At 41.8% G+C, this 22620-nt stretch overlaps 1 protein-coding gene across 1 annotated transcript; it reads left to right on the plus strand.

Annotated features, from left to right (window-relative positions):
* Positions 1–1069: 1069 nt before the first annotated feature.
* LOC129071655 (antigen WC1.1-like) lies at positions 1070–18615 on the plus strand (the record flags this gene model as incomplete). Its single annotated transcript, XM_054574931.1, is given in 8 exon segments — positions 1070–1136; positions 5022–5336; positions 10167–10219; positions 10221–10479; positions 10573–10890; positions 16717–16806; positions 16883–17197; positions 18301–18615. Coding segments are annotated over 8 exon segments (1732 nt in total), but the record flags the coding sequence as incomplete, so codon positions are not given.
* Between the last annotated feature and the right edge of the window lie 4005 nt (positions 18616–22620).

Here is a 22620-nt window from a genome sequence, read left to right on the forward strand (position 1 = left end):
TGCCACATTGTAAACTGGGGATTGATTTTGTAACTAATTTGTAATCTGTAGCACCACATCCCAGAAAACTATAACTGTTCCTAAGGGAAGTGTCTGTTCTGATTATGAGAGCCTTGGGGCGATAAATTCTCTGTGACGTGAGAGAAGAAAAGGAAAGACAGACTTGACTCATTGCCATCAAACGCTCTCTGTGAGGCTTTAACTTACAAACCAGATATAAAATGGAGGAAAGTCTAATAATCATGTCCCCTTGATGTCTATTTCACTCATTTTTTTCATTTACCTGATAACTACTTAAATTAAATTAATAAGGGTGATTGGTTCAAAAAAAATCATACAGGTTTCAAGTGTACGACTCAATAAATCATCGTCTGCACAACATGTCATGTGCCCAACGCCCTAAGATCTCTATCCGTTCCCCTTCCCCACGCCCTTTGCCCACTTCCACCCATATCCAAAGAAACCTGAAATACCCGAAAATTATGTATGTTTCCAATACTAATTCTTCATTCACTTTACTTTTTGTCCTTACTGTTAGATGCTTCTTCTTTCTTTGCACCCACAACATGTGACATTGAAGATCTAGACATAATTTTTTAAAAAGTCATTTTTATTTCACCCACGGGGTGGTAGAACTGCACCCAAACCAATGTATCTGACTGACCTCACCAGCTGCACTGAACCAGCCGTGAGCCAGGCCTGTGGGGTGCAGAGAAGAAAGCCACACATAGTTTTTAAGTGTAGATTTACTGTATCAGCTTTGCAGGAGGGGGGAGAGGGCAGAGTAACACCTGACATTAGAAAGCCTTGTATCTCATATAAGGAGATATCTAAGATTCAGCATCTAATTGGTGTTTGAATTTCAGAAAGTTTCCTTTCATATCGTCTCTGATGGCAGGGAAGATGTTAAGCAGGGTTTCTATTGGCTGCTGGGAGATGGCGATGTCAGGGGATGGGACTATATAACCCCCTTCCTGCTGTGGGAGCCCCCATTATGGACCAGGAAGATTTCTTGTATGGTTTGACGAAGTTGAGACTGTTGCCTATAGACAAGAGGGTCAAAACGACCATGAATGGGCACTGCTTCCTCCAAGGACTTGCTGTTCTCCTCGTCAGTGTCCTCGCGAGTGCTCAAGGTAAGCAGAGCCTCACTTCTGAAAATCAGCAGTGATACTGGGTTAGCTCTCAGAGTCTGGGCAGATGATCCCTGGGGTTGTAAAGGCAACGCCTCCCTATTAACCATTTGATTTTCACCAATTATAATCTTTATTGACAGTCAATGCTCATTTTTCTCCTGTGGGGACTCTGTTTTTCAAGGTTAAAAGTGAGACGCTGTAGAGATGTAAACCTTGTTGTCAGATTGACCCGAATCTGTGTTGCGTGCCTCTCCAACACCATAAAGCGCAAATCACCTTCTGCAATGGATTATGGCTGAGGGTCTACCCCCGGCGGGGCCTCTGATCTGTCCTACCTCAAATTTATATTATGTCTCTCTCAACCATTATTTTGATATTTCTGCTCTTTCAGCCAATACATTCTGTGTGTGTGTGTGTGTGGGAATGCAAGCGCATGCACGTGTACTTATGTGTATGTGTTTGCTGGAGAGAGAGAGAGAGAGAGAAATGGGTGAGGGGAAGTTTGAAGAGTATGTAAAGATTGTATATGAAAGCAAGAATATGTCTGCCCAGGGAAATCAGTATTTTAGATAGGAGCCCATAGAACTCACACTTTCTAAGCCGGACTGTGGGACCAGGTGGTGGAAGTGGTAGCGGCGGTGATGATACAAGTGCATGTGTATATGATGAGGGCAGAGATGGAAACCTTCCTGCCTATAAAGAAAGTCCTTCCCATATGAACTATAATTGCAGCCCAGATAACCCTGCACCTGCAGTCTAACCATGACTTGGAGTTTCTTTATCTTCCCCACAAACCCACAGCTCTAGTGTTTTTCTGCTTTACTGTAGTTTTTCCCCAGCATTGGGTTCTGGACAGAATTTTGTGTATTTGTAATGTTTTCCCTCCTTAACTCTTAGATTGATGATCCTCAAACCCCACTGTGCAACAGAGAAAAGTGATGCCAAGTGTAGGTGCTCATGGGTGAATTAATATTAGCCTTGAAGGCAGAAGGGGAATGGAGCCTCAGAGACTTCAGGATGTACCTCTCTTGGTCAATTTTGCCTAGCCCCACAGGGTTACTTGAGCTTGTTCTGTGACATCCTAAAGGATCTGCTAATTAAGAAGAATCCTCTGCTTATCAAATCCCATGGTGAATTTTCTCTCTTGTAGATCCCGCGGATCCTACATGAAATCTAGCCCCCATTGGGCCCCTGACTCAAGATTTCACTGTGCAAACTGCCAAAATGAGAATAGTCTAGCCATGTGCCTGGAGAGCCGGCTCCTGTAGCTGTGGGCCTTGGTCTCTGGCTGCTTTTGCAATGCTCCTCACCTCCCTGTCCCTCCCCTTAACCCATGTTTCCTCTTTATTTCAAGATCCTCCACTTAGAAGCCTTTGTTTCTCTTCTTTGGGAAGTTCTATGCCTCCCAAAGGGAGGGAGAAGTTCTGTCTCTTCCTTTGTTATATTTCTTGAAACTTCCAGTTCCTTGGGTTTTGGCCATATGTTAATAATGGTTGATTTTGATATTTTTATCTGCATTAAGGTCTTATCCCTTTATTCACATGAAAATTTTACTTTTTAATGCAAATAGTGTATCTTGTTTTGAAGTATACTTTTTTGTAATATTGATATAGCTCCTCCACTCAATTTATGGTACTGTTTACATAGTATATAAATAAATTTTTTCCATCATTTTACTTTCAACCTTTTTTTGTCCACATATATGAGATATCTTGAATACAGCATTTACCTGAATTTGTTGTTTATTTAGAGTGAATTTTGTTCAAAGTATCTAATCCATTTACATTAAATGCAACCACTAATACTGTTGGCTTAGCCTACCATTAGCTTTTAATTGTCCCACCTGCTTTACATTCCTTTTTCTCTCTCTTTTTTTTTTTTGCCTCCTTTATATTAACACATTTGTTTTTAGTCCAGATTTTTCTCTTGTTCTTTGATTTTCAGGTGTTTTACTAGGTATGGGGCTTTTCATATGTTTCTTAGGATTCTTTGAGCTTTTTGAATATGTGTGTTACACTTTCACCCATTTTTTAAATTCTCAACCATTATCTCTTCAAGCATTTCTTCTGCAGCTCTCTGTGTCTTTGTCTCTGTGTGTGTATCTCTCCATTCCTCATCCTCGCCCCCCTTCTCTTCTCTCCTCTAAGTGACTATTTCTGTCTTAAGTTCTATCTAAAAGTCTCTTAACCTATTCCTTTAATCCTTAATTCTAGACATTTTATTTCCAGTTAGTATTGTTACTTTGATTTTTTATATATTGACAATTCTTGTTCTATTTTTCATCTTTTTACCTGATTTTACTTCTTCCCTTTTACAGTAACAGTTTTGGCAACCCTCAGTCTACCTCTGATTTTTCTTGTTTCTAGGGCATGGGCTCGCAGGGATTTCAGTGGAGAGCCTGAATGTTTTGGGAACTCAACACTCACGACAATGGGGGAATATCCACTCTGCTTTCCAAAATTTTTGAGGTAGTTCTTTGGCCTCCTGCCCTTCACAGCTTTTAACCTGGGCAAATATTTGTGGAGAAAACTGTTGTGTGAGGGTGCCCTGCAAGCCTCCAATGTGGTCACTCCAGCACCGGGTAACCCCCAAAGTGAGGCTGGCTTCTCTGTCCCAACAGGAGTCCTCTGCCGTGCCTGAGCCCAGATTCGATGCTATTAACCCATGCACTGGATTAAAAAATTCCCAGAGGCTGAAAAAAAAAAAAGGAGTAGAATCTTGGCTAACACTGAAATAATCTCCACTCTTTGAGATTTTAGCATGTATAGTCCATGTGACATCCACAAATACCTAATACCTTTACTTTAATTTTACATTCTTCAGCTCCTTTAGTTGTACCCCATAGGACCATTCTCAATGGAAACAAAAGTTCTAGGTTTTAGACTCTATTCATCACTTACTTAAAGCAAATTGACAGGCATTATCTTAACTTCTCTTTACATCCCTTTCTTCATGTGTAAAAATTAGAGAATAATAACAGTGGATTTCTCAAAATTGTTCAAGTACTTTCAGAACGGGAATATAACCTATTTCTCCTCTATATTCAAGTTAGAAATACATGATTTTTCCCTCAGAAATCAAATAACTCCATATTTTGAATAATAGCAATTCTGACATGAAGATTAGATTTGTTTGTGGGAGGAAACAACATTCTATGGTTCCCAGTGGAACCTCTGGCCAATGTCTATCAATACCATCTGACGTTATCTCTCACATAAGGTTGCCCAATCTACTCAAAGAGAAGTACGTGATTTTTAAACTAAGTATCCAGACCTGGAGTCTGAAGCCTAGAAGCCAAAGGGAAGTATTCAGGGATAAACCATGGCCTGTGTCATGGTCCGCTTTTCAGCCCTTGAATACTATGGACCAAGAGGAGCAATTCTGAATGGGATAGAATTCATGGCTGCTACCGGAGACTTCTGAGGAGCTCACCCCAGTTCCTCGCTCCATTCTCTTTAACCTAATTCTTCAAGTTCTCAGGTCAATGGCACTAAAGTATGTGGTTTATAAAAAATCATTCAGCTGGTAGCCTGTTACAGAGATTCTGAACCCATTTACCCGCTCAGGATAAGGTTCTAACATTTCCTGTGTATCTCCTACAGGTGCTATGCCGAACTCTACAAATCACAAGGTTATCTCTGACAGGACCCATGTAACAGTTTTCTCTCTGAGATACTCACCACATTATTTTCTGCCTAAGTTTTCCTGGGTTGTTTTTTGTTCCCCCTGTATTTCAACTCTGTTATTTTCCGATCACTGCCGTAGGAAACGAGACCCAGGTGTGATCCTAGTGCAGCCAGCTCTTCAGGTGAGGGTGTCCGACAGAACCAGAAAACCCCTCTCTCTTTCCCTGGGTAAACTCCCCCTTGGCCTCTCTCTCCTCAGGCGACGGACAGCTCCGCCTGGCGGACGGGGGCAGTCGCTGTGCCGGCAGAGTGGAGATCCTTCACGAGGGCACCTGGGGCACCGTCTGCGATTACAGATGGGACCTGAAGGATGCCCAGGTGGTGTGCAGACAGCTGGGCTGTGGAGAAGCCCTGGATGCCAAGGTCGTTGCTTACTTCGGGGAAGGATCAGGCAAGATCTGGCTGAACAGCGTGGACTGCACAGGAAAGGAGTCCCACCTCCGGAAGTGCAGTTCCTGGGACTGGGGACAGCACTACTGCTCGCACAAGGGGGACGCGGGGGTCATCTGCTCAGGTCAGCGCTGCACATTGTCCATTGGCTGGGGAGGGGGTGGGGCGCTCAAGGATGGGAGTCTGATCTCTGCAGGGACGGGCAGGGGGTGTTGCTGAAAGAGCTAGAAGAAAAGGAAGTTTCCTTCCACTGTGCCTGTGCAGACAGCTTGTCCGTGGAAAAGCCTTCAAGGCCACTTACACTGGAGCAAGATTAGGGCGGATCAGGCTGGAAAGGGTGAAGCACACAGACAGGGAGTCCCATGTCTGGAAGTGCCCTTCCTGGGCCTGGGGGCCTTCTTACTGCAGTCACGGGGAGATGAAGGAGTCATTTGCTCAGGGATGATCAGTGCATTGTCCACTGTGTGAATGAATGGCAAGTCCCAAGGAAGCTGGTGTCTGATCACTGGGGCAATAGAAGGTGGATGGGCTAGGGAATCTGAGACATCTACCCATAATCCCCAAGTGCACAAAACACCTGTGAATGATAGGATTCTTTTTACTTTCTTCTTATTGTCTCAAATGCTATTTTTTCCTTCTTTGGAGACAAAATAGCTTATTCAACTATTATCTCAATTAGAATCAATCTTCGTGATTTTTTAAAATTTAACTTTTGTAAAAATGATTTTGTAAGTGATTTTGCAAATCACTACACATATTCCCTTTGTATAGTGAGCCAGCCTGTCAGAGAGAGGGTCAAGAATAAGGATGTCCTGTCCTTGGTTGAATTGTTTCTGTGTATACAATGTGAGACAGTGTTTTGCACTAGATTGAAGGAGTATTAAACAAATCGGAGAGGAATTTAGGGATTTATGCCAATTTGAAATTCTCCTCTGTAAATTCAAGCCTAAGTGTTTCTAGTCTTTGGCCTGTAGAACCTGAGATCTTTGGATGAAATGATTTGGATCATAGATTCTCCTTTCGTGTTACCTGAAAAGATTTTTCTTTTTTTTCTTTCAAAACATCTGTATAAACTCAAACTTTGAGGGACACTTGCACTGGCAAAGAAATGGTGAAGGTAACCAAGTATTAATTTGTATCTTTTATGTAAGAATAATATAGTTTATACGTACCAGCTCAGTGTATTTGGGGGGTTATTTGATAAGACTGGGAACAAGGGGACAAAGAATTTTTGAAGACGGTGGGAGAAGTTATGGTCACTCTGGGAGGTGAGAATGATAATGGGATCTTCCAAAGGGCTCACACAGGGTTCCCTGAGCAGCACAAAGAGCCCCGGTGTGGTGTAGAACAGGCTTTGTGTACATTTATGTGAATACTGTATGGCTGGTTGTAGGGATTGAGAAGAATGAGTTGCAAGAGTGCCTCACGGTTGAGATCGGGAAAGGGTCAGAGTGGTAGGGACAGGATCCCAGTGATGAAATGTTACGTAACTTGCCTGAGGACACAGGATATCTATAGAGCAGGACACCAGACAAGGATATATCTGACCATAATTTTCCTTTAGCTTTTGGTGAGGTGGAGTAATATAAATATCCCTCTGAAGAGGCAATTTCCTTTTCTTTGTGCTGAGTCTCTCATGCACTTAGCAGAGGTCTTAGCCTCTGTACTCATGTTTACCCTCTACTAGAAATAAAGACCTACAAAGGTGAGAACATTCTTTTTTTTTTTCATAATATCTGAATTCTATTTGAGAACTTTCTTTTATTGTGATTTACATTCTTTTATTTTGATTTACCTATGAAAGTTCCTGAAACATAACATACTATACAAACATGTTTGTATTTTGAAGAAAACAACATGAAATAGACTCAACATTGTTTTCAAATACCTTTTTCCTATCTAAATATCAGGCCTGTGCTGGAGTTTAGAGATGCCTCATTTGAAGCCTCCCTTTTTTCTCCCTTTTGATCTTTTCCCAATTTTTGCCTATTTCTGGGCCTCCAGTGTCCCGCTGTCTTTGCTCTTTCCTGCACCCTAATGGAAAGTTCCTGCCGACCACCTCTGGCTTAGTAGGGGAATGCACAGCCCACCGGCACAGGGCAAGTTTGGTCTTAAGGAAGACACTTGGATCTTTGTGAATCTCTGAATGGCCAAATACTACACCAATGGAGACATTTCCCACACCTCAGACAGCAAGGTGCTCTGTTTTCATCAGAATGGAAGAATCCTGGGCTGATAGAGAGGGACTGGAAAGGTAAAGACGTAGGTGAGGCTGACCATCAAAACCTTGAGAGCTGTTGACTTGGAGACATAGGAGTCACAGCTGCAGGCAAGACAGAGGAGACAAGGTTGGTCAGAGGTGAAGTAACAAAAACAGGACCTAGATGAAAGGTGGTGGTACCCAACCTGGCCATCTTTGCTCTCCTGCTTTTCTAAATAAAAATCAAAACAAAATAAAGCTATAGCAATGAGAGGGAGCATTTCCTGTGGCCAAGGGAACCAACCCAAAGCACAAGCTGAGATATAGAAACTTGAGGATCTCTCAGGCTGAGGCACAGGCACAGAAAGAGTAGTTTCCTAAAGACCTGGCCCCCAAGACCCCTCTTGTAACTCGGGTTGCTGTCTATCTTGCAAATGAGCTAAATTTGGAAAAAGGAGAGAAAAGTAGAGTGAATCACCAAAGAGAGTGGGCCATGATATGTACGTAACAGTGGGCCCGAAGGGAGATGAGATGTTGTAATAACCTGGGACGTGGAGCTGGCACGGAGACCATAAACCAGGCCCGGGAGAGGCTAAGTCTGGAGGCAACAGTATTCCCTAGCTCTGGAAACTTGAACAAGCCCCTCTTATGATAAAATCTCCCAGATTCTCTCTTCTCTGGCTTACAATAAGAACACAGTGCTTGAGGATCCCCAGTAGCATTTACAGCTTCTAAAGCTTGTTGATTTTAAATCTTAGCCATGAAATAGTCCGTATTTTGCTTGGTGTGGGCCTGGATACCTCTCTCCTTTTTAACTGAAGCAAAGGTATGTCTGTAACTTTTCTTATCTATGACTCAACATGTGACTAGAGTTCACTGCAGTGCAAGACGCAGATTTCAAATTTTAGGGTGTTTTGTTACTTCCAGCTTTTTTTATGTTGGTACTTTAGTGCTTCTATACTATTAGCTTAAACATATTAATGCTAAATTCAGGATTCCTTGATAAAAACCACCTGTCTGTCTGTCATTTCTTCTTTAGGCAGATTTTTGGAAATGTGTCTGGACATTTTTCAGGTCAGGTCAGGAAGACCAATTTCCAACAAAAGGGTTAAAGAGCTGGACAGGAGCTCTCAGTGTAAGCCTAGTACTGAGCCTGGAAATTTCACTCACTCTTCTCAGATAAGCCGGTCGAAGTTCAGTGAGAATCTCCATGTCAGTCAGATTCTTTCTGGGCCCTCATTTGTACAGAAACTTCACTTTCCATCCCATAAACATCTAATTAGCCCAAAACAAGTGGGGGTTACCTGTGGTGAGCCCCAATACTATTTTACTTTGGATGATAACATCTATGACAGCACTGAATTATTAAAACTTCACTTCTCACTAGCAATACCAGTCTTGCCAGAGTCACAAAACAATGGGAGGACTTGTCACATCCCTGAAGTGAACAACTTCAATCAATGTGAAAATCTGGGGTCATGTTAGGTGACATGCTGAAGAAATGTATGTTAGTAGGGGATCCCAGAATAAGTCCTTTGTGCAATCAAATATTTTTCAAAAGAGAGAGAGTGAAATAGATATAGATAGATACAGATATAGATATAGAGATAAAGATATAATTTATTTTTTCACTCACTACTTTATCATTAGGTGTTAGATGGGAGGAGCACAGGGTGATAAAATGTGTTAAAGACTTGTTCCACAGGTATTTATCCAAAATATTGATATCTTTCATCTATACTAAAGCTTTTGCTATTTGGAAGTCTCCAAATTATACATTGTTTGCCCTCGGCCTCATTCCTTTACTCTCTTTTTTAAAGCATGCTGGCTTCTTATCTCAAGAATCCAAGTAGGAGAGGGATATACACTTAGCATACAGATAGGATTAACATACCTCAATTGCTCTCTCTCCTTAGCATTGGCTTAGATCCCTTTGTCTGGGAAGAAAAACCCAGAATGTAGTGATCAACAAACTCAGCTGCCTTACATATTACCCTGAGGACTCTCTCTCTCCCAGGCCCATTGGCAAATCCTAGGGTTCAAGAAAGATGACTAGGACAGTCACTCCTTTTCCTGTGACTCTTGGAGTTTTCTTAACATCCAAGCCCATCTTTGGACAGCTTCTTCCACAATCAGGTCCCCTAAGAAATTCTTGGAATTTTTGCCTTTGAAAATTGTGGGAAAAATAAAATGTGAGACCATAAAAGTGGACTAATTTTATGTGTATTTCCTCCTTCGAGCTAGAAGCCTGTCTACAGTTTGGCATGCACTCACGGATCCAACCCTCATCGTTTTCCCTCATTACCCTCTGTCGCTTGAAGGTTGGCTACTGAGATAAAGCTGCTCAGAATTCTAGCCCCCAAAAATCTCAGGTTATCCTTCTAACTTGTCTGCCTTATAGACCTCTAACTGATAGAATCTCATGGACTCTTTTTTTTTTTGTAACTGTGTGTTCACTCACTTAATTCATACCTCTATACCCAAGTTTAAAAGCCCATACGGTGCAATTTCCTTGGGCCCTGTACTTGCGAGGCCTCTAGGTAAAAAAATTCTCATTTGTAACCAACTTCAAAGTGTACATTTCTCTTCAGAAATTTGTTTATGAAAATGCAATTCTGACAATAATTGTCACAATGGCTTCCCATGCCCCACCACCAGAAAAGTAAAACTTTCACATTGCTGCCTGTGACACGTTTCCAATTGCCAAGCCAGGATCAAGAACACTTCACTGGGTCTGTTTGTTCTTCCTCTCAGGCTTTGTGCGTCTGGCTGGAGGGGGTGAACCCTGCTCAGGGCGAGTCGAAGTGTATCCTAGAACACACTGGATGGACTCCAGTGTCTGATGGGAACTTCACGTGGCCCACTGCCCAGGTCATCTGTGCGGAGCTGGGCTGTGGCAAAGCTGTGTCTGTCCTGGTGGATGTGCCCTCCAGAGGGTCAGATGAACCGGTGTGGGCTGAAGAGTTCCAGTGTGAGGGGCAGGAGCCTGAGCTCAGTGTCTGCCCCAGGGCGCCCTGTCCAGGAGGTGCTTGCCAGCACAGAGGGGCTGTTCAAGTTGTCTGTTCAGGTGAGATGCAGAGCAGGACTTTAACCTCCCTGCATACTCTCTTGGGGAAAGAAAGACATGAGGTTTTGGTGAAATCCTGTTCTCTCCTACCAGCATACACAGAAGTGCGGCTCATGAACAATGGCACCTCTCAGTGTGAGGGCCAAGTGGAGGTGAATATTTCTGGAGGATGGAGAGTGCTCTGTGCCTCCCACTGGAACATGGCCAATGCCAACGTTGTCTGTCGTCAGCTCGGCTGCGGTGTCGCCCTCTCTACCCCAGCAGGAGCCCACCTTGTGGAAGGAGGTGACCAGATCTGGAAAGCCCAGTTTCACTGCTCAGGGGCTGAGTCCTTCCTGTGGAAGTGCCCGATGACTGCCCTGGGCATTCCTGGCTGTACCCACGGGAACACGGCCTCTGTGATCTGCTCAGGTAAGAGAAAGGGAAGGGCTGCCTGGTACTGAGGGTGTTTCTTAAGTGAAATGTCTCTGTGAGCAGAAACTGTGGAAAAGTTGCCCTCAAAAGTATTTCATGGTGAAATATGGTTATTCCCATTGTTCATTCACCTTTTTTGATCAATGCAGGAATGTTAATAGGAGTAATATTTTTCAAATAAAAATTCTATTTAAGTATGATCATGGAGAATGTATAAGTAATAAGTGTACACCTCAGCCATGTGCCCCACCCCAGATTAATAAAGAGATGATTTAAAGCACCCAGGAAGCCACCTTCCCTTCCCACCAATCACTCTGCCCTCCCTCCTCTCCAAACAAGACCACTTTTCTAACTTCTACTACCATGGAATAGTTTTGTTATTTTTTGAACTTTATATAAAATCATGAAATGTTTTCTTCTGTGTCTTACTTCTTTGACTCCACATTGTGTTTGGAATTCATTCATGTTATTGCTTAAGCAGAACTTTATTCATATTATTGCTACAGAGTATTCCATTGAATGATCACATGACCATGCATTGGTCAATTCCAGTGATGGTAGATTTGGTTGTTTCCAATTCTTGACTATTACAAAACATAATGCTACAAATCCCATGACAATGATTTTTGGTGCAAATATGTATATTTATTTTTTATGTTTGATCCTTGGCCTTTAATTTTTACTCCCTTAATGGTATGGTGTCCTATATTGAGCCAAGTTCTTAATTTTAATGTATTATAACATGTCAACTTTTTCCGGTACACTTAGGGTTTCTTATATCCTTTTTAAGAGAACTTTCCTACCTGAAGACCACAAAATATTCTCCAAGAATATCTTATAGAAACTTAATTATTTTTCTTTTAAATATAATTTTACAATTCTTCTAGGCAATTAATATCTATGTATGGTGTGAAATAAGGATCAAATTTCATAGTTTTTAATGGACATCCAATTGACTCAGAAGCTTTTCCTGAAAAGACTCTCCCTCCTGCAGTGGCTCCTTTGCCATAGAGTACATGACGTCTGAGCCTTTCTCTAGATTCTACTTTGCTCTGTTGTATAACTTATCTATCCCTGCACCATTTCCACACTTTCTTAGTTACTGTAACTTCATAGTAAGTGTAGAAAACTTTTAAAAAAGTTACTTAACAACAACTCCTCTAACTTTGTTACTTTTCTTGCCTACTGTGTTAATCATTCTTGGCTTTTTGCATTAGCATATAAATGTTAGAATTAGCTTGTCATTTTTCACCCAAAAAGAATGTAATGGTATTTTGATTGAGATTAGATTTATTCTACGCGTGAATTTGAAGGTAGTTAACCTTGAAAACATTGAGTTTCCCAACTCATATACATGGGATATCTCTCCATCCCTTCTAAGTCTTTCAGAAGTTTTACACAGCTTTCACTAGGATTTCTCCTAGGCATTTTATGTTTCTGATGTTTTTAGTATTTCTTTTAGTGAAGGTGTCCTAGGAATGGATTCTCTCTGAATTGTTTTCACCTTCATATTTCTGTATCTATATTTTGACTAATTTGAAACTTAAATTTAAAAGTTGTGAGAGCAAAGATTTCCAGAGAGCCCTTATCCACAGTCCACCAATGTCAGTATCTTGCGATCTGTCCCCTCCTCCTGTCCCATCCCTCCCTGAATATGTAAAATCTTTCAAAATTTGTAGTTAAAATTAGTAGGTCACAGACATTGTATCCCTTTACTCTTAAAATACTTCCAATAATTACCTTACAAAACAACAGCACAATTCTCATATTCCAAAAACTAACATTGTTCTAATACAATTATCTAATCCATAAGTGTTATTCAGATTTTGCTGAGTGATCCAAGTATATTGTTGAGGCTAAAAGATTTGGGTAATGTGCTGCATTCTGTTGTCATGTCCACTCAGTCTCCTTTAGTATTGAACACTTTCTGAATCGTTATATTTCATGACACTGACCTTTTTAAAGAAAGCAGGCCAATTATTTTGTAGAATGTCTTTCAATTTCAGCTGGAACCATACACAGGAGAATTAAATACAGTAGGAGCACAGTAAATTGATATGGGAGTCTATCCCACGTAAATGTAAATTGACTTTTTTTCCTATGTAAAAATGGAAAAGAAAACATTAGCCAAATCAATCACAAAACACCAGTCTTTCCTAACTTGTTGAACGGCTTGAATACAGTGATGCCGTAGTGAAGAGAACCTTAAGGTTTCTATAGTCCACAGTTTGCCTGCAGGATCCACCAGTTTTTCTCACAGGTTCTACTAGACAGATCCTCAGGTAAGGCCTGAATTCTTGATGTCCCCCAGGTACGCTGTTTTAAATTAGCCACTTCAGTGGGTTTAGGTAATTCTAAGGTCCCCACATAGCAGGTCAATTAAAACAGAATAGAGAACAGATTTGTACATTCCTCTTGCCAAGGGTTTGGATAAAGGAGGATTCCATTTAAGGGTGGAGCAGGACAATTCTCTCATTTAGGATATGAGTTATGCACACCTGCCTTTATATCATTCACTCCATTAAGAGTTTGTCTCAGATAAATGGTAATGGAAAAAAAATACAATTAAAGAAAGAAAACTGGGACAACTGTAATAGAATAACATTAAAAATGACTTTAAAATAATCAAATTTGCCTACATAAAAAAGGGAGAATATAAAAGAAAAAACAATTTTAAAGAGTTTGTCTCTCTATCTACATTTTAGCATAAGCTGAGGCAAATGGAGGGTCCTGAGTAAGACTGAGCATTCCCCTCCATTCGGCAGAGTCTAGTGAAAAAATTACGTTGTTTAATCTCGTGTGCATAAAATATCAAAAAGGGATAGTGGAAGAAATGATTACGCTGTCCCACAAGGTGCCTTAACTCTTTGCCTTAATATCCCCAGGTTTTAGGGGCTCTTGACTATTTTCCCCTGCACCACGTGAGATCATTTTAGTGATCATAAGTGGAACAGGGTCCCTCTTAGGATTTCACATGATCTCCACCCAATTCCTTTACGGTGTTGTGGCCTTCCTTCTACAAAATAAATCATCAGCCATGACTCTGAGGCTCTGGCAGTTGCCGACTGCTTCTCTTTTAGCTTCATTAATGCACACAAAAGCAGCCAACATACCATATTCACTCATTGGGATAATGTAAATGTCTTTGCAGGAATTTATAAGTCAATTCTAAAATCTATGTGGGGGAACAAAGGGCAAATAACTTTGGAAAAGAAGAACAAATCTGGAAGCTCCTGATTTCAAGACTTACTATCAAGCTGCAATAAACAAGACACTATTGTCTCAGAGTAAAGATAGATATAGAGACATCAGTGGAACAGAATAGAGAGTTCAGAAATGGACACAAATATATGTATCAGTTGATTATATACAACGATGCTATTATGGATTAAATTGTGCCCCTGTACACAAAATTCATATGGATCAGCCCCAATCCAATATGACTGGTAATCTTGTAAGAAGAGGAGATTAAGATGCAGACACACACGGAGGAAAGATCAATGGAAGACACAGGGAGAAGACAGCTATCTACAAGCCAAGGCCAAAGGCCAGCCTTGAACAGCTCCTTCCCTCATCACCCTCATAAGAAATCTGCCTTGTCAATACCTTAACCTTGGATTTCTAGCCTCCAGAATTGTCAGAAAATAAATTTTTGTTGCTGGAACCACCCAGTGAGCGGTAGTTGGTTGCAGCAGCCCCAGCAAACTAATACAGGTGCCAAAATATTGGAGGAGGTATATATTTTCAAAAATGATGTTGGAATAAAGTATCTGTATGACTGAAAAATGAACCCCAACCCTTACTTCACACAGCACCAAAAAGAAACAATGAGCTTCAAATGATTATCAAACAACCTATATGTAAAATGTTTAACAATTGAACTTCTAAAAGAAAACGTAGGAGGAAATTGGGGGGATCTCGGAGTAGGTAATACTTCTGTTACTGAGACAGGTGTTTTCATTTTGTTTTTCTGAATAACAAAAACCCTGGAAACACTCACCAACAGCATCTACAAAAACCACAGGGCTTGTCCCATAGTCTCTCTAAGAACCTCCCAAGGCCTTGGTCCAAAAGACACGGCACACATTTGGGGTTACTATGAATAAAGATGCTATGAGCATTCATGTTCAATCCTCGTTCAGACAAATATTTTTAATCTCTTTAGTAGAAGTTAAAGACAAACATTTCTCTCTCTATGTAGTGGCAGCATTCTGGGGAACACGGTGAGTGTCCTGGTTACTAACACTGACTAACAAATTTTCCTAAAAAACTCAGCAGCTGAAAACAAATAATACACGTCATTTTGCTCAGATTGCCTGGGTCAGGACCTTGAGACAGACTTGATTTGGCAGTTCTATCTTGAGGTATTTTATGTGGTTTCACTTAGATGTCACCTGGGGCTAAAGGCATCTGATGGCTTGCCTGAGCTGGAAATCCAGATGGCTCCCTTACACACAAAACACCTGGTAGTTCGGCTTAACAAGGCCACCTGCGTATGGCCTTTCCAACCTGACAGTCTCAACAGAGTCAGGCTTCCCTTAAAGCAAATGTCCTAAATGAAATGTGGGGAAGCTGCACGATTTTCTGACCCAGTGCTAAGAGTTAAGCAGTGTTGCCTTCCCTGCATTTTGTTGCTTACAGGCAGCTCTCAAAGGTTTGCCAAGATCCAGTGAGAGAGCTATAGACCACACTTCTCAAAGGATGCACTATCAAAGACTGGTGGAAGGGTTTAAAGAATCATCATGGGTGTATTCAATATCAGACTGTGACTGTGCATTTTCTAATGTATTCTACCTTTCATTTTGTCAGTTACTGCTTTATCAATCTAGGACTTTGTACACATGAAGATCACACCTTTTCAGTATGTTTCCTGTTCCCCTTTTTATGTTTTTCTATCCTTTGCCTGTCTGTGCTTTATTCTATATATTTGCCTCTGATCTTTTCTTTTCCTATTTCTACTATGTGCTGATCTAATGTGCCATTACACTCACTTTCTCAGTTCTATCAACTTTTTAAGTCTTAGAATTTTTATTTGCTTTTTGTAATAACTTCTCTGCCAAGACAAGCACTTTGTCTTTCAATTCTGTGAGCATTTTAATCATGGTTATTTAAACTCCTAGTCAGGTAACTCCATGCTAGATGTCTTGTGAAAATCATCGGAATGTGTCCTTTTTCCTCTTCGTTTTCCACAAGATCCTTTTTATATGGGAATTTTTTTAACGATAGACATTGTGGAAATCCTTCAGAAAGCACTTATTTTGCCTCCAGGAACCTGATTTAAGGGTGGTTGCCTTATTTAAAAGGAAATGCAGTGATTAGAACCTGAGCATCCTTTCCTGTGAGGAATATTTTTATCTTACTTTGCCTTAGGATTCTGGTTAACAGGTAAGGCCCTCTGTGGCTCACCCTGAATTATACTTTGTATTCCCCAAACCCTGTGAGTTTGACAAAATTTCCTGAGCTGTTCAGAGTCTAGACAATAACCCTTTAATTCACAAAGTCCTCAGGGGTAGGGGCTCATCTCTGCCTTTTCCTTCCTTCTGACAGCCTGGATCCTTAAGTTCTCACTGCCTTCCTAGCTCTACAACACTTTCTAAGAGTACTAATACATTCCAGCTTCTCTCTAAACTCATTTTTCATGCAATGTTTAGCTTAAAAGAGAAATTTGGGCATTGTCAGTAGTAGAACTCTCCATAAAGAAGGTGAGTCTAATATTATACCATTACTCCTAACTTTCAGCTTTCATCTCAGACCCCATCATTAGGTTACTATGAAATTCAATTTCCTTTTCCTCAACCCCACTCACTCTCCAACTCTTTCCAGGAAACCAGACCCAGGTGCTGCCCCAGTGCGACTCGGTGTCTGAACCAGCAGGCTCTGCAGCCTCAGAGGACAGCGCTGCCAACTGCTCAGGTGAGGGCTCCCACAGGACCAGAAAACCCTATTCTTTTTCCCTCTGTAAATGCCCCATTTACCCCTCTCTCTTCAGAGAGCAGAGCGCTCCGCCTGGTGGCCGGGGGCAGTCGCTGTGCCGGCAGAGTGGAGATCCTCCACCGGGGCGCCTGGGGCACCGTCTGTGATGACGGCTGGGACCTGAACGATGCCCAGGTCGTGTGCAGACAGTTGGGCTGTGGACAAGCCGTCAATGCCACGGTCTCTGCTCACTTCGGGGCAGGATCAGGCCGGATCTGGCTGAATGACGTGAAGTGCACAGGAAAGGAGTCCCACCTGTGGAAGTGCCCTTCCCGGGGCTGGGGACAGCACGACTGCGGACACTACAAGGACGCGGGGGTCATCTGCTCAGGTCAGTGCTGCACATTGTCCATTGGCTGGGGAGGAGGTGGGGGCCCCTGAGGATGGGAGTCTGAGCCCTGAGATTCTTGTCAAAAGGGCCAGAGAAGGAAGCTGCCTTCCACAGGGCCTGCCTGTCTAGCAGGTATGACGATTGGTATTTCATTTCCTCCTGCGGCAGCGGGGGCTCTGGTCCTTCTTTCTCAGCAGTATCTCCTGACAAAGCCATTTTTTAACAGGACTTCCATTGAAAGCAGGGCTCACTCTTCAGTTGCTTATGGTAGTAACATCTTGAGATCCGACTGATGCTGTAATGAATTACCATATGGCTGAAAAACAAAACAAATTTATTATTGTACAGTTCTGTACATTAGAATCTGACAGCAGGCCCCATGGGCTGACGTCAAGGTGTCAACACCGCTGCATTCCTTCTGGAGGCTCTGGGGAAGATGTCCGCTCCCTGCCTTGTCTACTTTCCAAAGCTGGTGTGCATTCCTTCCTGGGCTCCATGCTCCCTTTTCTTTCCTCAAACAAACAACGTTGCTTCCCTCTGACCCTTCTTCCTTAGCCACATTTTCCTCTGAACCAAAGCTGGGAAAGTTTGTTTGTTTTTAAGAGTGGATGGTCCAAGGATGTGATTAGGCTCAACTCACTTGGTTAATGCACAGTATCTCAGGTTAAGCTCACCATTCCAAAGTCTTTATTCTTAATACTAACTACAGTCCCTTTTCCCATGAAAGGTAACATTTCACAGGTTCCATGAGACAGAATGCAGAAATCTTTGGGGGTCCATTATTCCACCTACCACCCACTATCCATACTCCCTTCCACAAGCTTTGTCAGAAGTCTTGTCAGGAAGCAGGACTTAGCTGCCCTCCCGGCAGAGGGCTCAGGCTGGAGATCCTCTCTGTTCATGTTCCACTACATCACTCAGGTAGAGACAGACAGACAGAAATGGACGAAGTCAGGGAAAAGGGACACAAATGTCAGTCTTGCCACTTAGTGGGTGTCTCCTTAGCAGAGTCAGCGATGAGTGTTCACATCCGCTGGGGGAGAGAAGAAACGCCAAGCTTTGAGTGAACTGCTCACTGTGCCCTGCTTTCCCTTTCACTTTAGAGTCCCTGGCGCTGAGGGTGGTGAGCGAGGACCAGGAGTGTGCCGGGTGGCTGGAAGTTTTCTACAATGGGACCTGGGGCAGCGTCTGCCGCAGCCCCATGGAAGCCATGACCTTGTCCACGATCTGCAGACACCTTGGCTGTGGGGACAGGGGGACCCTTGATTCTTCGGTCAATTTTAGAGAAGGTTCCAGACCCCGGTGGGTGGATGGAATCCAGTGTCGGAACACTGATATGTCCCTCTGGCAGTGTCCTTCTGACCCTTGGAAACACAGTTCTTGCCATCTGAAGGAGGAAGCTCATATCACATGTGCAGGTATTTGCTGTCTGTTTCTATGCATCTGTCCCACCCCTGTAGGAAGCTGTTAGTGATATTTCTATTTTCAAACCTAAGGGAAGACTTTAATGTGAGTGTACATGATGCAGATGGGTGAACATGATTTAATCCACATGTTGCAATCTCGTTTCAAAAGAAAAAGTAAGAACACCTGTGCTCATAGCAATTATGTGAAAAATATGAGACACTGGCAAAAACTTGTGGGAGCACCATTAATAGTCTGACCAACTTTCTAAGGAATCGCTAACTCATTAGGAGTAGTTAAAAGGTATGCCCAGCACCTGAAAGGAAGTTCGGGTCAGAGCATGGAATCAATCCTGGTTGTTCCATCTCTTAAACTCTTGATGTTTTTCTGAAATGCATCTATACCACTTAGACTACTTCTCAGCTCAGTGGATTGGTGGATTGGCTGGTAGTAATTGATTCCTGTGGGTACAAATTTATACTTTAGGTAAGAAGACAGAGAGGTGAAAAATTATAGTCACAGCTCTCATAACACTTACAATCTAGTGCTGAAACACTCATGTGGCATAAATTACAAGACACATGAAAAATGAGAAAGTGCTTGAGAGCATGTTATACAGGCAAAAGAAGAATAATATTTAGACGGAGATCTATAGGATGAGCTCAAGTTTCTCAGAGGAAAAAAGGGGACAGATCATTTTGGTCATTGCAAATACTGAGTTGGGATAGGACATGGTATGTCTGAGGTACTGAGAAAATTCCATCTTGGCCAGAGCAGAAAGAGGATGAAGTAGAGAGATACAGGATTAGCAAAGTATTAGCCCAGAATGGAAAACAGAGCAAAGACCTCTGTTAGGCGGGACTTAGGAGAATAATTCTATTAAAGAGGAGTTTTTGTTGTTGTTGTTGTTTTGTCTCTTTGTTTGTTTATGTACTTCTTGGCTGCCAGGTCGTGGAGAACTGCTGGGAGGTCAGTGGACTCCCTCCCTATATTTTTCAGCTTGAATTTGTCTCTTCGAAGAGGCCCTCAGTATATTGGTCTTCTTCGCTAATAAATACTTCATGTTCTGGGCCTTTCTCGTTTACTATTGTGTATTCTCTGCACCTTCATTCCTTCTCCCAGAATCTTCTGCAGAATTTGGAGCCCATCATCCTGCAAATTCTTTTATACCTTCAATGTCCCCTTCACTTCTATGTTCAGATCAAAATCTGACTTTTCCTGAAAACACCAATTTTCCTCTCAGAGGCTGTCTGTATCTCTTTCAATACCCTTTTCCCTGCACTAGACTTGGAGTAGGTATGCTCCTCGCTCTCAGTTGCCATTTTCAACAATTTCTGTTCTGTGTTTCTTCTCAACATCACATTGAAATTAACAGCATGAGGCAGTACCACCTCCTACTTCTGTGCTGCTGTCATCGTCCAACCTTCTGCTCAATGACCCCCCACCACCCCGCGTGCCCACTGAAGACTGCAGCACCAGGCTCACGACGTTCTTAGTCTATGTTGCACTCCTGGAACCATGAATAGTTACTCCAGCATACTTAAATGCAACTAAGGCAACAATCCTGGCCTCTCAGTTTGTTCAGTCCCTCATTTCTAAGCACTTTCCCTCCAATCCAACCTCTGGCTCTGCATACACTACCAACCATCAGTAACTGTACACCTTGAAATCTTGATTTTTTAATTCCATTCTCTGATCATTGCTTCTTATGATATGGCTCATGAACTTTAATGATCCTTTTCCAATAATGTTCATCCTCATGGATATGCCCAGTCTTTCCCTTATTGATTTTTCTTACTCTTCTTCTTTCACGCCTTCACATTTTTCTTAGCCACATTAGATAATATGATCCAACATTATAATCATTTTCCTTTAACTACACTCAACTCTCTTGCCTCCTCTTTGTTGGTCTTAACATATACACACATAAGAATGGTTAAAGTCAACTATCTAACTTCTCTTTGCCTGCACTAGACAAATAAGGCAAGGAAAGAACTCACAGCATGTGGCTACTCTATTTGGGAGTTCGTGGGCACAGTCTCTAATGGGCCTTCCACTCTGCCTTAAAGCTTTACTGTGCTTCTCCAGTATGTCTGCTTTCCCTATCTTTAAAATTATATTTTATAGAAGTGTTTTCCTCACACTGTCAAAAGGGAGTAAAAAAGGGGGGAAACTGTAATTGAACACCAATAAAAATTTTTTTTTAATAAAACCTGATTCCTCCTATCCGTTCACAAAATCATGATCTTGTGACTTCCCTCACTGAGAAATTAGAATAGAAACAACTCCTCGTCTTCCTTTCAGCACATCTACCAACTTGTGGCCTGTACACAGGCTCTCATCTTGGGTCCAAATCAGTGGCCTTAGTCCTTACCTTATGCCACCATTTTCTCTCAGGCAGTAGATTGTAATCACACTCACCTTGTCAAATTCTTCAGATCTTCAATCATTAGTTGTCACAAAGCAGGATGTTTTTTTCCACCTGCTCAACCCCTGTACCTAAAGTGTTCCTCCCTACTACATTTCTCATTTCAGTTAAAGTCACTACCATTATGTAAGCTCCATAGATAAGAATCAATCTTCATTTCTCTCGCTTCCCTTCCCCTCTATTCCAATATACCAGCAAGTTCTGTTGGCTCTCTCTTCTAATGTATCCTTAATCCTCCTACCCTTTCTATTTTCATTATCATCTTAGTCCAGAAGAGAACCTCTCACTTGGATTAACCAACAGTTGCCAAGAGTCACCAGGTTCACTCTTTCTCTTCCATGATATGTATTTTTCCTCTGTCAGCCAGAGACAACTTTTAAAATTTAGTTTGTATATTTTTACTTTTCTTTTTTTGTTGTTTCCGTTCTTATCTTTTCCTTTTTCCTTAATCCTCCAGTGGCTTTCTATTGACCTTATGATGAAACTCAGATTTCTTACCCTAGTTGACAAAGCCATACTCGCTCCTCCTCCTACCCACCACTCAGTCCTTCTCTCCTACCACTCTTCCACTCAGCAGGTATGGGTATTGTACTCAAACATAAAAAGTATTCACGACACTGTAATGAAAACTAATGGAAAGGTTTTTAAGCTCAGAAGTAAATTCATCAGTTTTGCATTAAGAAAACATCCTTTGACCCTAGTGGGGTAGCTTGGTTCATTAGAGCATCATGCTGATACACCAAGATTGAAGGTTCAGTCCCCAGTCAGGGCACATCCAAAAATCAACTAACGAATGCATAAATAAGTGGAACAACAAAGTGATGTTTGTTTCTCTCTCTTTCTCTCATCAATAAATTAAAATAAATGAAGAAACCAACTTTGAGTACAAGAGAAACAACAGATTATCTCAGGGGAAAGGGACATGCATAATGGTAACTTAAAATAGCTTGAAGGAGTCAAAGCTGACTGCTAGAGATACGGTGGGGCCTTGTATTAATATGGCAAATACAGAAGCCTATGGGACAAAATCCTAAGGCTCAGTTTGGATACATTAAGTCAAAGTGAATAAGAACACTCAGGTGGAGATAGATGTCATTAGGCAATTTGAGTTTAGGGAGAAGATCTGGGTGGGAGATACAACTTGTGAAGCTGTCGCGGAGATGTTTAGATTGGAGTGAATGATAATACCAGGAAAATAAAGACTCCTAGGACAGAATCCAAGGAACATTAACGTTGAAAATTTGGGGAGAGCATTTTATGAACTGACATGGAGTTTGATGCAGAGCTGGCAGAGAAACAGGATCCAGAAAATATTGCATTTTGGAAACCAGGTTAAAAAAGTTTTCAAGGAAAGGGGAATAGTCACATGTTTTAACACTACTAAGACATTAAGTAAATGAGAACTGAAGTGTGCCCATTAAAGTCGTCGTATGTCATTAATTGTCTTAATTAGACTCATCAGAGGGCGGAGTGTTGCGCGGAGGGTAGAAACCAGAACCAAAAATATCAAAGAATAAGGTGATGGTGAAAATGCACACAATACTTTTGAGAAACTGGGCAGGCAGAGAGTTGGAAGTAAGGTGCTGGAATG

The sequence above is a fragment of the Pteronotus mesoamericanus genome, unplaced genomic scaffold (assembly GCF_021234165.1).
Source record: "Pteronotus mesoamericanus isolate MK-2021 breed Mesoamerican mustached bat unplaced genomic scaffold, CSHL_Meso_final contig_1079, whole genome shotgun sequence".
Taxonomy (NCBI): Eukaryota; Metazoa; Chordata; class Mammalia; order Chiroptera; family Mormoopidae; genus Pteronotus; species Pteronotus mesoamericanus.